Here is a 15,435-nt window from a genome sequence, read left to right as displayed (position 1 = left end):
TCGGGACCTGGGTGGTGGAGGCGGTTATCAAAGTCTTGAATCAAGAGCTTAGTGGCCGGATGGCCTGGGTCTAGGATAACTGGATGAAGAGCTGTCAGTTCCAGGTCCTCGGCTCGTCGGAGTCGTCCTCCAACACGGATGAGCTCTCCACTCTCATCCAGCTCGGGAGACAGAGTGAGTAGTCGACTGCTCCTAGGGACTGGCTTACCCGCCTGTAAGAGACTGTGCTCTTGCGGAAAACTATCCTTCTGGGCCCTCTGCAGTATCAACCGCTCAGCTTGACGGTAGTCTTCAGCAGTGGGGTGATCATTAGCGCCTGCCGCCCCATCTAACTCCTGCGCTGTGGCTTCCAGCAGCTCCCTCCAGGAGTTGTACTGGTTCAGGTCTGGAGTAGGTTGACTTGATGCAACTCTAGTGACCCCACAGAAGGTGGACTTGCGCAGCTCTGATGTATCCTGTGCTGAGTCACCCGCTGGGTCCTCTGGCCAGGAGTCTGGACTCTGCAGGAGGAAGGAGGGTCCCAGGCTCCATCGATTTGGCTCAATCAGCTCCCTCAGCCTTTTCCCTCGGGTCAAGTCATCTGCAGGGTTCCGTGCCGAATCGACGTATCTCCAGGCATGCCTGTCAGTCAGCTCCTGTATCTCAGCCACGCGGGTGCCGACGAAAACCTTAAATCGGCAGGATTCAGACTTCAGCCAGGTCAGCACCGTTGTGGAGTCGGACCACAGGATTGTCTGATCAATGCACACTGTAAGCTCCCTTCCCAACACTTGCGAGAGTTGTGCACCAGTGAGCGCGCCACAGAGTTCCAACCGAGGCATTGAGTGAAATCGCTTGGGAGCTACTCTGGAGCGTGCCATCAGGAATGACAGATACACTCCACCATGTCTGTCAGTGGTCCGGAGGTATGCTACTGAGCCGTATGCTTCTTCAGAGGCGTCACAAAATATGTGCATCTCTCTGTAAAGCCCGGAAGGGTCCACCTCCTTCGGCAAGTATGGTCGGGGCATGGTGACCTGAGGCAAGACTTGAAGCTCCTCTTCCCAGGCTTTCCACTGCTGCAGAAGCTCCTGAGGTAGCAGTGGGTCATCCCATCCCCTCTGTTTGTCCCACAGGTGCCTGACAAGCATCTTAGCCCTGGTGGTGTAGGGCAAGATGAACCCCAAGGGGTCATACTGACTCGCCAGCACTTTGTATATGTTGCGCATCGTGGGAACACTGTATTCCACATGGCGGTGCTTGTAGCCCAGGACGTCAGTGCGGAAGAGCCAGCTTAGCCCTAGAGTGGATTCTGGGGCATCTGTCATGTCCTGAGCCAGCCATAGCTCAACACTAGCAGAGCGGCTCTCTTCTGGTAGGTGGCTTATCACCTCTGGTGCATTGCTGGCCCACTGGCGCAGCTCAAAGCCTGCGGATGCCAGGAGAGCTCGAAGTTTGTCGACAAGGTGCCTGGCCTCAGTGATGGTGGCGACACTCTGGAGGCAATTATCCACATAGAAGCATCTCTCGACTGAGGTCCTCACCTCCTCATCTGGTTGGCTGTTATCAGTGACGTGGCGCTGTAAGGCGAACGTGGCACAGCAAGGGCTACACGTCGTTCCAAATGGTAGCACCTGCCACTCATACACTGCAGGAGGCTCCCCTCGACTGACATCCCGCCAGACAAACCTGAGCAAGGCACGATCTTCTGGGAGAAGGCGAACTTGGTGGAACATGCCTCTGATGTCTCCACTGACCGCCACTGCGTGCTCTCGGAAGCGTAGCAGGACTCCCAAAAGTGATGCTCCTAAGGTCGGCCCAGGCAGCAGGTAGTCATTAAGGTTCTGCCCTCGATACTGGTAGGAGCAGTTGAAGACCAGCCTATTTTTGCCATTATGGCTCACCATATGGTGAGGTATGTACCACGCCTCACGACCTTCCTCAACTGGTACTTCAGGGCCACACTTGATGACAGAACCTGCCTTGATCAATTTCTCCATCTCCTCTCTGTAGGCTTCCGCCCGTGCAGGGTCTTTGACCAGTCGCCGCTCCACGCTCCGTAGACTGGGCAGAACGGCCTCTTTAGTAGCCTGAAGGAGCGGCATATCCTTCCGGCGAAGCAGAGGGGTTGCGTAGCGCAGTATGCCATCGACCTCTACTCTGGTGGTCTTGGTCTCAAGGATGCTGATGGCCTCCTGGTCCTGCCTTGAACGAGTGACTAGTTTCTCGCTCCTGAATGGAACAGTATCGACCTGCCATAGTCTCTCAACATGCTTCATCAGCTCGCTCACCTGGGGCGCTACAGTTGTCAGTAGACACTGCGGTGGTTGGGCGAGGCGGCAGACTACACTAGCTGGGCCCTGCAGTGTCCAGCCCAGTCTGGTGCGAACGGCTGCAGGCCCTCCTGGAGGTCCCAATCTTACGGGTTCGACAGGGGTGATGAGATGGGGGTGATCACTCCCAATGAGAAGCAAAGGCTTAACGTTTTTGAAGGTCCGTATGGGAAGGCCAATAAGGTGCTTGTAATTGCTCCGGAGTTGCTCCATCGGGTAAGTATGGCTGGCTAGCCCAATGCGAGCCGCGGTGAAGGCACCAGTAATCTTGAACTGGGTCTTTGACCTTGCCGGAGAGGAAATGGAGAACGACACAGATGCACCGTGGAGGGTCTGCACATCCTGCCTAATGGTGCGTAGAGGTAGGTTCTCTAGGGTCCCCTGCACTCCTAGCTTCTCTGCTGCGTCTGGCAACAGCATAGTTCTCTCAGAACCGTCGTCCAATACAGCGTAGGTGTTGAGTGTTCGGTCGCCATGGTGAATGCAGACTTTGACAACTTTCAGAAAGACCCGACTGCCTTCTGTAGGTCTATCCAGATAGAGCACCTCTGTGGCGGGCCTTGTGCCATGACTCCCCACCTCAGGTGTTGTTGCTGGCTGCTTAGGGGGCTTCACATTGACCTCGTGCAGCACCTGGAGGTGCCTCCCCTGGCAAAGGTTACATGTCTTCTTCAAGTTGCACTGTGCAGCCTGGTGTGACCGTGCACAGCGCCAACACCTCCTGTTACTCTTAATCCATTCTGTCAGCTGCTCCTTGGTTAGCCTGGCTACCGCTACACACTGGCTGAGATAGTGCTCCTCAGTGTTGCAGTACGGACAGTATGGCTTGCTCTTGTTCCCCTTGACCGAGCTAGCTGGCACTGGAACCTCGGGTTTCCTGATTGTATCCTTCACACCGTGGAGGACAGTGGTCCACCTCTTACCCTGCCGTCCCTCAGGTCTAGACATGGGCTTCTCCTTAGCCCCCCTCACGGCTAATTGGCCTTCAGAATCCTGGCACCAGGACTCGTATTTCAGCCACTCTGAAAGATCAGTCAAGGTGTGGGTTCGTGTGCCCTGATGGAACATGCAGCGGCGAAACTCTGCTCTCTGCTCAGGTGGCAGCTTACTTAGCAGACGAGCAACATGTGAGCCACACTGTAGTTCCACTTCTCCTTCGGGCCCTAGTGTTCTTAGCATTCCCACGAGTGACTGGATCTGGAGCGCAAACCTCTCGAACGCACCAAGGTCTCCACGCCTAATGTCCGGTGCATCCATCACAGCTGCGATGCGTTTCAGGGCTATCTGATGTGGTTGGCCAAACTTGTCATTCAGGGCGACCATTGTGTCAGAGAACGGCGTTGGAGAGTTGAGGTAAGCGTCTGCTATTAACTTGGCCTCGGCTAGATGCAGGTGATCGACCAACACTTGATACTTAAACAGCTCAGGTGCATCATGTGGTAAGAGGTTCTCCAGGGAGATCTTGAGCCGTGCAAATTCACTTGGGTCCCGACTTGAGAAGTTGGGGATTGTTGGGCGTGGCCCATGGTAACTCTGCTCTGAGATGAGGGGACGCTTGCTCTGAGGCATTCTGGAGGGTGGTGGCTGTGTCCATGACATATATGGAGGCTGCTGTGGGGGCGCTGGGTTGGAGTGAGGCTCACTACTGCAACCTCCATAAGCTGTAGGGTACTTGGGCTCAGCTGGGGGACAACTGGATAACCACGGCGGTGGCTGGGCAGGCTTGAACCAGGGGGATGAATAAGGGGTCGTGCCATTACGTGGCCTAGGACCAGGAGGGCCCCCCCCTGTGGAGCTTTGAACTTGTGGTTGGCCCACAAGCAGCTTAGAAGTTGGGGGTGACATTGCTTCCTCATCGGGTAGGGGCTCCGGCCATGGTGGTGGTGCGGGCCAGTCATCCTCTTCCTCACCGTCAGGCTCACTTCCAACTGGTGGCTGTGGCTGCATCGCTTTTAGCTCTGGCTTGCTGGTGTGAAGAGGAGATGGGCGCTGTAAGTTACGGACAGCATCCACTAACTGTCTCATTTCTGTTAGCAGTGCTCTAAGCTCGACTAGATCTGATGACATGCGCTGCTGTGTCTGCTGCATGAGGTGCCTCTCCTGACGCATGTCCTCTAGCTCTGCTTTATAATCATGTGAATGTCTCGGGTGCAGCGCCGGAGATAGGGGAGTAGAGTGATCTTGTAACCGTTCCCTGAGCTCTCCGTCTGGAAACAGCAGGGGGGCTAGCTGATTCTCCGGCATGTGCTGTTGGCTCTCAGCTCTATAGCACAAGTCCATCTCTTGAAGAATAGCCTCCCGCCTCTGCAAGCGACTTGGTGGTGGAGAGTTGTAAGCGGAAGTGAGGGAGGTCATCCTGGCCTTACCCTCCTGGTGAGTTGTCTCTACTTCCTCTCTGTATCTCTGACCGATGTAGTCCAGATGATCCACCTCATAATCTGCATAGCGTGCTGGGGGACGAATGTGTCGTTTGGAGCGTGCACCACGATCCTCATACTCTGGATATGGATCCATCTTTGCTGTAAACCTGGTAATATCCGGCTCGAAGGACCATCAATGTAGGGAAGAGAAGCTCTAGCTGGGTGCTAGTTCTGATTGTATTACTAAGTTCACACAGGAGTGTCGGCCAGAACACTACTTAAGGCCGTTTCCAGAGTATAGAGGAATAAAGGATAGAGAGGCCGATCTGCAGTTTACTCTCTTTACTTCTTCTTTGCAGGTAAGTATACAGAGTTTCCAGAACAGCTGGATCTTACAGTTGTGATTGTGTGGTTTCTCTATAAAGAAAGAATAACAAATACAACTCAATAAAGGATATCCACATATCCATACATTAATCTTACACATACGTATTAATATAAATAATATTACCAACCTAATATCAACTAACAGTAATTAAACCAAAGGAGGTAATCAAATGATTACAATCTTACATTTCTCTTACTCCTTCACAATAGAAGGAAACAGAAATATACCAAACACTCAATACACAGATTTCTCAGGCTTATGGCACTGTGTCAAGCTAACGCTAATGCTGACATACCACTTCCTGTGGCAGCCGGATGCTCTTATTGTGAAATCATCGTCAGCGCGCCACTTCCGGTGGCTAATTAGCCTTAGCTTTCATTTCGGCATAGAAACGACATCCCACATCAAACAATCTGTACCCCAGCGGAATCACCCAACACTTTCAACAGCACTACAACAGGTAACACATGTGTAAACATAGTTTGGACTCTACATGATATATTTTTGACCTGAATTGCAAGGTCCGATTAGCCAGGCTGTTAACTAGCGTGCATGGAGCTGACAATAGCGGGCAATTAAACTCCGACCTCTTCTACACATTAACTAATAAACTTATCTCCAGTTACATCAACATAACGAAATACAATACTAGTAGTACATCAGATAAACTACTCACTTTTCATTCACGCACAGATCACTGGTACTGAAGCCATTGCACCGCACACCTTTTAACTTAACTGAACTGAGGCGCACGCCCCCTCAGATACAAACCCCCCCCCCCCCCACCTGGGCTGGCTCACCTCAACAATATCACCACACTGAATGAACATCACACAGAACACAAAGCCCACAATAGGAATAAACTCTCACTAACCCTGTAACTTTGGGGCCTTTTCTACACTATGGTTATTTTATTTGTAGTATATGATGAAAGGATTGAGTATTTTTTGCATCAGAGCAGAACAACTCAAATTGCAAGAAAGTAGGGACAAATAATATTTCAAAGGCTAAAAGCCAATTAATCATCCTGGAGTTTTTCCCTCCTTTGACTTCCACATCCGTGTGTGAAGCTGGTGAATATCAAATACCACTACATTTGTGTACTTTTGATAATCCAGTGACGTTTTTGTGAAGTGTCCTTTTGTACTTTCTAAATTCCATGTTCCTTGTCTTTGTTATACTGTTATTTCCTTGTTGATTTCTCTGTATAAAAGCTCTTTACGCCACAGATTTTCAGAACATTCAGTGGAGAGATTCAACTTTGCTGAAGCAGGTGAGAGTTGCAGGTTATATTCATCTTACTGAGGGGCTTTTCATGAGATGTTATGATATTATATCTTCATATAAAGTCGGTGAGGAGTTCAGTTTAAGTCATTTCTGTCATTGATGTTTCTTCTGTTTCTTTTCTGATTATTACATTTGTCCTGCAGCCGTCCAACACATCACAATGAGGATCGTTCTTCTTCTCTGTGCTGCCTTCGTTCTGAAGGTTGCAACAGGTGAGACTAACCACTATTCTAACAATGTACTGTCACACTGTTACAAAGACCAAAAGTAAACCATTAGACGTCTTTCTCTTACTCTGGCTATCATTTCAAAATACACTGATGGAATAAAACATTTGTTTTTTTTGTTAATTAAACCTGGGAGATATAAAGTTCTTTTTTTTACCTGCTGGTCAATGTTAATGGGGCACAATGTTTTTACTGGTAGTGATAATGTTGTTATTTGTGTTTCTCTAGTTGTGCTAGAGAAAGTACTTTCTTAAACTTCAGTCATAATGGCAGTAGAGCTAGTTTAGTATTTGAACTTGTTTCAGAGCAGAGAGAAAAATGTCTCCACCAATTTAAAAAACAACAACTAACTTTTTGGTGTATTCTGTATCTTATCACTGCAGAGCCAATCAAGGCAAAGTTATCCATGCAGCCGAACATGACTCAAGGTAAGAGAGAAAATCTTGGACGGCAGATAAAAGCCTCACACTTCAATTCTTCAAATTTGAAATCATGACAAATAAAACAGGATGTGATTTGTGTGTTTGTATTAAATGATGCATAAGTGCCACTGAGCAAAGATGCACAATCTCTATAACTAATATATCCAAAATGCATTAATAGAAAATGATTATTATCATTATTTTTTTTTTAAATAATGAAGTAAATGAATTGGTTTGTTTTCCAGAGGCGATGTCAGGACCGGCGGCTGAAAGAAAGACCAGAGACCAGCCACTTCCTGTGATGGAGGCAGGAACGGGGACAATGGGTGGCATGAGGTCAAGTGGGTGTGGTTGTTTGCCTGATTGGGAGCAATATGGATCCAGATGCTTCAAACTCTTCACCACACCAATGAACTGGATCAATGCAGAGGTAAAGCCTGACACAAAGCATTAAATCCACATCATTGTATATTTGATCTACAGTACTTCTAACTAAATACTCACTTTAATGGAGTGAAGCACTCAGAAAGTCATAGAGCAATGACACTAAATGATGTCGGTCATTAAGAGCTCTTCATCTCTTCGTTTACAGAAATATTGTATGTATTTTGGTGCTCACCTCGCCTCCATCCACAACCCGGGGGAACATGATCTTCTCCTGGGAATGGCATCAGAGACAAATCAACAAAGAGCCTGGATTGGTAACTCAGATGCTGTTGAGGTGAGAAAGATTAATCCAGTTTAGAGAAACTGATCTGTGTTAATTTTTGATAGTGTATGTAAATATTTTTTCTTAACAGACCTTTACATGGTTATGGAGTGACGGATCCATGTTTGATTACACTAACTGGGCCCCTTATGAGCCGGATAACTGGCATGGGCAGGAAAAATGCAATGAAATTACCCTTACAGGTATAGTATCTGTGGGATTAAGGACTAATCACATCAGTTTAAATCTATTTCTAACATACTAATTGAAAAAAAAAAAATCAATTTCTCTCGTTTCCTTTTTAGGGTGGAATGATCTCAATTGTGAATATAGTCTTCCCTTCATCTGTGGGACAAGACCAGATGGACCACTTTAACTCATTTAATCAAAGTGTGTTTGGTGTATGTGGTCTTCTACAGTCAGCACAGGATCACAAGTTTATAACCTTTGTAGATCAGATGAGACTATCAGAACCAATGATAACATTTCTGTAATCTGCATTTGGAAAATAAAGTTTTTCCTCTTACGTCAAGAGTCAAGTTATGTTCTGTCAACGTCTCCTTTGGTCTTAATGCATTTTGGATGTGATTTAAAGAGAGCTAGGAAGGTCTAGGAAAGGATTATTATATTAAAATATTGTTTAACTTTAATTTTCAGTTTTCTAACAGTTAAACATGAGGTCAGTCAGATAAACTGGATGATGTACATATGAGTTGTTAGTTACAGACTGTTACTGTTGTAGCTGCTGGAGGTGGAGCTAGTTTACACTTTATATACAGTTAGCTAGTTTACATCTTTAACTATGTTTTGTATTTTAAAAGCTTGTTATATTATTAATTGTGTCAAATCTTCATCTGAAAAGTAACTAGCAAAAAGCTGTTAAATGGGGTAGAAAGTAAAATATTTCCCCCTGAATTGTAGTGATGTAAAGAATGGATTAAATCACTAAACTATAAGGAAAACTGTGTGGAAACTTTGACTGCAAAACAATACCTCCTGTTAGTTCAGTGAGTCAGAAACAGATGCAAACTCTGTGTTAGAGCTGCAGATGATGGGTTCGTGGTTGGCAAAACAGGACACATTTAAAGATGGTATTAAATGCACCTATATACTGTAAAAAATGAATATATAAATGTTTTTTTATAGTTTGAGAATGAATAAAAAAGTTATGTAAGAAAACAGAAGCACAGTTAATTGTGTGACTGATGTACAGCTGGACGACTCATCCAGAGTCCTACAGCAGGCAAACACACATAAAGCCAGGAGTGTTCAAAATTATAGTAATTAACATTAATTCATATACAGTAAGTCGCCTGGAGCTGCAGCATAGCCACAGCACAAAAGCTTTAAAAAGTGGTTCGGGGCACCAAACGATCAAACTGGAAGAAACCACCTGGCCTTTGCTCAGATTTCCCTGTCATATTCAAACTAGTACTACAAACTCACAAAGTTGGAGAGACATCTGCTGGAAAAACTGTGTTAGGTTTTTCAGAACCAATGCTGGTCACTTAATGGAAGAACACACACATCCTTTATTCATGTCCCATCTCACATGATGTTCAAGCTGCCACTAAGAAGAGGCTATATTAGGATTTGACATTGAATTCACATGTATCTCTTTCTAGGAAACATATGAAAGGAGCTGGATATCAGAGACATATATTTACTAAAACAATATCATGGTAGGAAAGGCAATTACAAGAAGGTGGTTTCTTAAAGAGCCTCCCATCTTGAACCTATGGGTAGATATTGTAAAAGAAAAAGCATATTTGGGTTGTAATGAATGAAGGAGTGGAGGAGTGTTGGACTTAATGGGTCATATATCTTGCTCACAAAGTTTCTGGCAACTAATATTTCTCTAAATCCAGTTGTGAAGCATAAAAGTGATTGTACCATTCTGTAACTAACAACTCATATATGGATAACGGTAAATTTAACTAAGTGCCCTCATGTTTAATCGTGTGATAAAACAGTAAATTGAAATGAAACAAGACTTGACTCTTGACGTAAGAGGAAAAACTTTATTTTCCAAATGCAGAATACAGAAATGTTATCATTGGTTCTGATAGTTTCATCTGATCTACAAAGGTTATAAACTTGTGATCCTGTGCTGACTGTAGAAGACCACACACACCGAACACACTTTGATTAAATGAGTTAAAGTGGTCCATCTGGTCTTGTTCCACAGATGAAGAATTGACGAGTTTCACAATTGAGGTCATTCCACCCTAAAAAGGAAACGAGAGAAATTGATTTTTTTTTTCAATTAGTATGTTAGAAATAGATTTAAACTGATGTGATTAGTCCTTAATCCCACAGATACTATACCTTTCAAGTTCATTTCATTGCATTTTTCCTGCCCATCCACGTTATTCGGCTCACCAGGGCCCCAGTTAGTGTAATAAAACATGGATCCGTCACTCCATAACCATGTAAAGGTCTGTTAAAAAATATTTACATGAAGATGCAAACTATCAAAAATTAACACAGATCAGTTTCTCTAAACTGGATTAATCTTTCTCACCTCAACAGCATCTGAGGTACCGATCCAGGCTCTCCTGTAGTTTGACTCTGTCGCCATGCTGTAGATAAGATCATTTTCCCCCGCGATGTGGATGGAGGCGAGGTGAGCACCAAAATACATACAATATTTCTGTAAACGAAGAGTTGAAGAGCTCTTAATGATGGGCTTGATGGATGCCAATGCTCTATGACTTTCTGAGTGCTTCACCCCTGTTAAAGTGAGTATTTAGGTAGAAGTACTGTAGCTCATATACAACGCAATGTGGATTTAACAACCTGCTGTGTCAGGCTTTACCTCTGCATCGATCCAGGTCTTTGGTGTGTCGAAGAGTTTGAAGCATCTCGATCCATATTGCATCCAATCATAAGAACAACCGCACCAATTTGGCCCCATGCCACCCATTGTCATCGGTCCTACCTCCATCACAGGGGGTTGATGGTCTCTGGTCTTTCTTTCAGCCGCCTGGTTCAACAACGGTCCTGACATCGCCTCTGGAAAACAAACCAATGAATTTACTTCATTATAAAAATATTAATTATTATTATTTTTTCGATGTTCATCCATTTTGGATTTATTATTTATAGCGATTATGAATCTTTGCTCAGTGGCACTTCTGCATCATTTAGTACAAACACACAAATCACATCCTGTTTTATTTGTCATGATTTCATTTGAGGAATTGAAGTGTGAGGCTTTTATCTGCCGTCCAAGATTTTGTCTCTTACCTTGAGTCATTCTTGGTTGCACGGACGCCTTAATTGGCTCTGCAGTGGAATAAGAATAAGCTAGAATTAACAACATGTAATACAAATACTTTTTTATATACTAGATTTTGCAGATCACATTTTAATCTTTCGTCTCATTGGTGGACAATCATCCATTTCTACACTGTTTCTTGAGGCAAAGATTAATTAAAAATGGTTGCACATATTATACAGAGCATCTATACAACAGCTCCAGTACACCTTCCCCACTTGGCCTCATGTCATCTAATGTCCTCGTTCTTGGCTCCTTCACAGGAAGTGGCTGGTCTTTGGTCTTTCGATCAGCCACCTGGGTCAACAACGGTCCTGGCATCTCCTCTGGAAAACAAACCAATTAATTTACTTCTTTTACATTATAAAAATATTATTATTATTATTATTATTTTCAATGTTCATCCATTTTTGATATATTATTTATATAGACTATGCATCTTTGCTCAGTGGCACTTCTGCATCATTTAGCACAATCTACAAACTGCCATCCAAGATTTTCTCCCTTACCTTGAGTCATGTTCGGCTGCACGCCCATCTTTGCCCTAATTGGCTCTGCAGTGATAAGAATAAGCTACAATTAACAACATGTAATATAAGTCCATTTTTATCTACTTGCTTTTGCAGATCACATTTTAATCATCCATCCATTTTCTATACCTGCTTACTTGGATGTTAGAGCCTACAGCACAGCAATATGACATATCTACACCGTTTCTTGAGGCAAAGATGAATTAAAATGGTTGCACATATTATTCAGAGCATCAATAAAACAGCTCCAGAACACCAAAAAGTTATTTAAAAATCAGTAGAGACATCTTTTCTTTCTGTTCAGAAACGCGTTCAAATAGCAGCCTATCTCTACTGCCATTATGGCTGAACTATGAGAAAGTTGTATAGATGCAGCACAACTAGAGAAACATCATCACTACCAGTATAAACATTGTGCCCCATTAACATTGACCAGTAGGTAAAAAAAATATTTATGTCTCTGTCTTACTTTTGGTCTTTGTAACAGTGTGACAGTACATTATTAGAGTAGTGGTTAGTCTCACCTGTTGCAACCTTCAAAACGAAGGCAGCACAGAGAAGAAGAACGATCTTCATTGTGATGTGTTGGACGGCTGCAGGACAAATGTAATAATCAGAAAAGAAACATCAATGACAGAAATGACTTACACTGAACTCCTCACCGACTTCATATGAAGATATAATATCATAACATCTCATGAAAAGGGTTAGTAAGATGAATATAACCTGTAACTCTCACCTGCTTCAGCAAAGTTGAATCTCTCCACTGAATGTTCTGCACAACTGTGGAATAACGAGCATTTATACAGAGAGAACAACAAGGAAATATAAAATAACTGATTAACTTTAAAAAACAGTTATTTATTGATTCATGTGACATGGATTTTACACAAAGATGCTCAGAAATACACAAGACCTCCATCAAATGCTGGTAATTTTTAAGCAGCAGTGAATGTAACTAACCTGGTGACACATAACATTGTTACACAAACACATGCATAGATAGTCGAGGTGGTGCAACACTGCATACTTTAATTTCCATGCCAAAAAATCTGAAGCTTTAACTTTTAGTTATCCTTAGGGACTTTCCCTGTTACATACTGTCTGACATTCACCAGCTTCAAAAACAGATGTGAAAGACAAAGAAATGAAACTCCCGGGGTGATACTAAACAAATAACTGGCTGTTAGCCTGAACATTATAATATTATTTGATTTCTACTTTCTTGAAGCTTTAACTTTTACTGATCCTTTGAGACCTTCATCCTATGTGCGGTCTGATATTCAGCAGCTTCACAGAAAGATGTGAAAGACGAAGAAATAAAAAGTCCCAGGCTGATAAGAACCAAATAACGTACATACATACATACATACATACATATAATATGATAAAATATATTATTTGCTTTCACTCTTTTTTGTGGCTCTGTTAACAAATTCCCCCAAACTGTCACCATTTGTCATTGAGACTACTGCCTCTGTAGAAAGTAGGCAAAACTATTTAATCCTTTGGATAAGTTCCTATAGTACCACAAATAAAATCACCATAGTGTATTATACTGTATATTCTATAGGATACATTAATATTGATATTGACTGATTTGTGAAATGTAAAGTTGTTCCTACTGCTGGCACAACTCAGTGATAGAAAGTTGGGCTCTGATGTACCAGGAAGTACTTCAACTTAATCGGTCAGCCTTAAGTCAATACAACATGACCATTACATTACCCAAAGTCATTAAACAGTGATTTATTCAGTGAAACCAAAGTAAATCAAAGCAGACAGATCTGGTCAAACTACAAGTATATTACATAATCTGTTCACATATAAATGATCAAACTCTGTGTGGAAGTAGGTTCGATCATTTCCCATCAGAGCCTCTATGTATATATTTGTTTGGCAAATATTCGTTGCAGTTTAAAAGTCTTTTACCCTTATACAAGTACTGTTCAGGGTCACAATGACACAATTGAATTAGATGACTTCTTGTGTGGCCCAGAATATACAGACATATTTCAACTTTAAAAAAAAAAAGAAGTCTAATACACATTTTATATTTAAAACATTAAAAAAACAACATTCAAACATATTGTAGTTTGTAGTGCAGTTTGTCAAAGACCCATATGGCTTTACGAGAACTCTCCTCGGCCAGCAAAAATCGGGCACACTACGCAGCTCGAAGACAGAGGTAGAGGAATTCCTTCGTGAGTCCCACAGCGACCCCAATAAACATCAGGGGCTGGGTGAAAACCTAGATATCCCTAGACCAGGGAAGCCGCTGATCGGGCTGAATGGTAGAGAACCCACATGGCAGGAAATCCAGGACACCATCCGGAAAGCCAGAGCATCAGCTGCTCCGGGCCCAAATGGTATACCATAGCAGGTATACAAGAAGTGCCCCAAACTTCTCCGGAGGCTGTGGAAGATCTTGAGGAAGATCTGGGCAAAAGGCTCAATCCCAGCAAGCTGGAAACTGGCAGAGGGCTGTTTTGTTCTCAAAGAAGAAGGATCCTCCACAATCAAACAGTTCAGAACAATCTCCCTCCTGAATGTGGAATGTAAAATCTTTTTCTCTGTACTTGCAAGAAGACTGACCTCCTACATGACAAAAAACCACTACATCAACACATCCATCCAGAAAGGAGGCATCCCTGGATTCTCCAGATGTATCGAACACACCTCTATGATCACCCAGTTGATCCAGGAGGCCAAGCATAGAAAAGGTGACCTAACAGTAGTCTGGCTAGATCTCGCAAACGCTTAGGGGTCAGTCCCACATGACCTCATCCAACAAGGGCTCGACCACTACCACATTCCTGCAGCTGTCAAGGACATGATCACCAACTATCTGGGAGGGTTCAAACTGAGATTCACATCTGCCTCTTTTACAATTAACTGGCTGGACCTCCAGAAGGGAATCCCCACAGGATGTACTATCTCTCCTGTCCTGTTCCTGATGGGCATGAACCTACTCATATCTGCAGCAGAGGGTGTAATCCGTGGCCCCACACTGGAGTCAGGTGTCATCCAACCGGTACTGCGTGGGTTCATGGATGACATCACATTAACAATAGCAACACATGTCCAGACAAGATGGGTGCTGAAAACCTTGGACAACGCAGCCACCTGGGCAAGAATGTTGTTCAAGGCCAGGAAATCCAGAAGTTTGGTGATCAAAAGAGGCAAAGTTACCAGTAAGTTTAGCCTCCATGTCCAGGGAGAAATCATTCCAACCATTGTGGACAACCCAGTAAAGTGCTTGGGGAAGCGGTTTGATGCATCCTTGGCTGACAGCACCAACGTCTGAAATGCGTTGAAGCAGACTGAAGAATGGCTGAGGAAGATAGACAAGTCTGAACTCCTGGGCAAATTCAAGACTTGGCTGTACCAACACGGCCTCCTCCCCAGGTTGCTGTGGCTCTTCACAGTCTACGAGTTCCCCATGACTGTTATTGAGGGCATCGAGAGGAAGATCAACAAGCACCTAAGGAGGTGGCTCGGAGTCCCACCAAGCTTTTCCTCAGTGGGCCTCTACATCCGGTCCGGGCAACTTCAACTCCCCCGATCATCAGTTGTTGAAGAGTTCAAGGTCGCCAAATGTAGAGTCCAAATAAGCTTCAGCGATTCCAATGACGACCTGGTGAGGTGAGCAGGTGTCACAACCAGGTCTGGGCGCAAGTGGTCAGCCAAAGCAGCTGTGGAGCAAGCAACCAGCTCTCTAAAGCTACGCAACATCGTCGGCAACCCATGCTTCCAGCGGCAAGGCCTCGGCTCTACACATTTTCAGCGATGGGGAAATGCGGATGCAAGAACCAGGCAGGGCATGGTCCAGGCGGAAGTTCGGACCTGAAAGGAAGATAGGCGGATGGCAAAAGCAGTGAAACAAGGTTCCCAGGGCGCCTGGACAAAATGGGATCTGC

General features: G+C 44.3%; 1 protein-coding gene across 1 annotated transcript; it reads left to right on the top strand.

Moving 5' to 3' along the window:
* Nucleotides 1-7,317: 7,317 nt before the first annotated feature.
* LOC128374269 (ladderlectin-like) lies at nucleotides 7,318-8,231 on the top strand. Its single transcript, XM_053334547.1, has 4 exons — nucleotides 7,318-7,426; nucleotides 7,589-7,717; nucleotides 7,797-7,908; nucleotides 8,011-8,231. Exons 1-4 carry the CDS (start codon nucleotides 7,319-7,321, stop codon nucleotides 8,079-8,081), a joined length of 420 nt encoding a protein of 139 aa, XP_053190522.1. The 5' UTR covers nucleotide 7,318; the 3' UTR covers nucleotides 8,082-8,231.
* The last annotated feature ends 7,204 nt before the right edge of the window (nucleotides 8,232-15,435 follow it).

This window comes from Scomber japonicus, chromosome 15 (assembly GCF_027409825.1).
Source record: "Scomber japonicus isolate fScoJap1 chromosome 15, fScoJap1.pri, whole genome shotgun sequence".
NCBI lineage: Eukaryota > Metazoa > Chordata > Actinopteri > Scombriformes > Scombridae > Scomber > Scomber japonicus.
Note: the sequence above shows the minus strand (reverse complement) of the source record. Positions and strands in the feature narration are given on the sequence as shown.

Bases quoted from the DNA above. Each gene is read 5' to 3' on its own strand.
- LOC128374269 (XM_053334547.1), top strand. From the start codon at position 7,319: ATGGGTGGCATGAGGTCAAGTGGGTGTGGTTGTTTGCCTGATTGGGAG. The intron at 7,718-7,796 runs GTGAGAAAGATT...TTTTCTTAACAG, and splicing joins GTAACTCAGATGCTGTTGAG to ACCTTTACATGGTTATGGAG. The intron at 7,909-8,010 runs GTATAGTATCTG...TTTCCTTTTTAG, and splicing joins CAATGAAATTACCCTTACAG to GGTGGAATGATCTCAATTGT.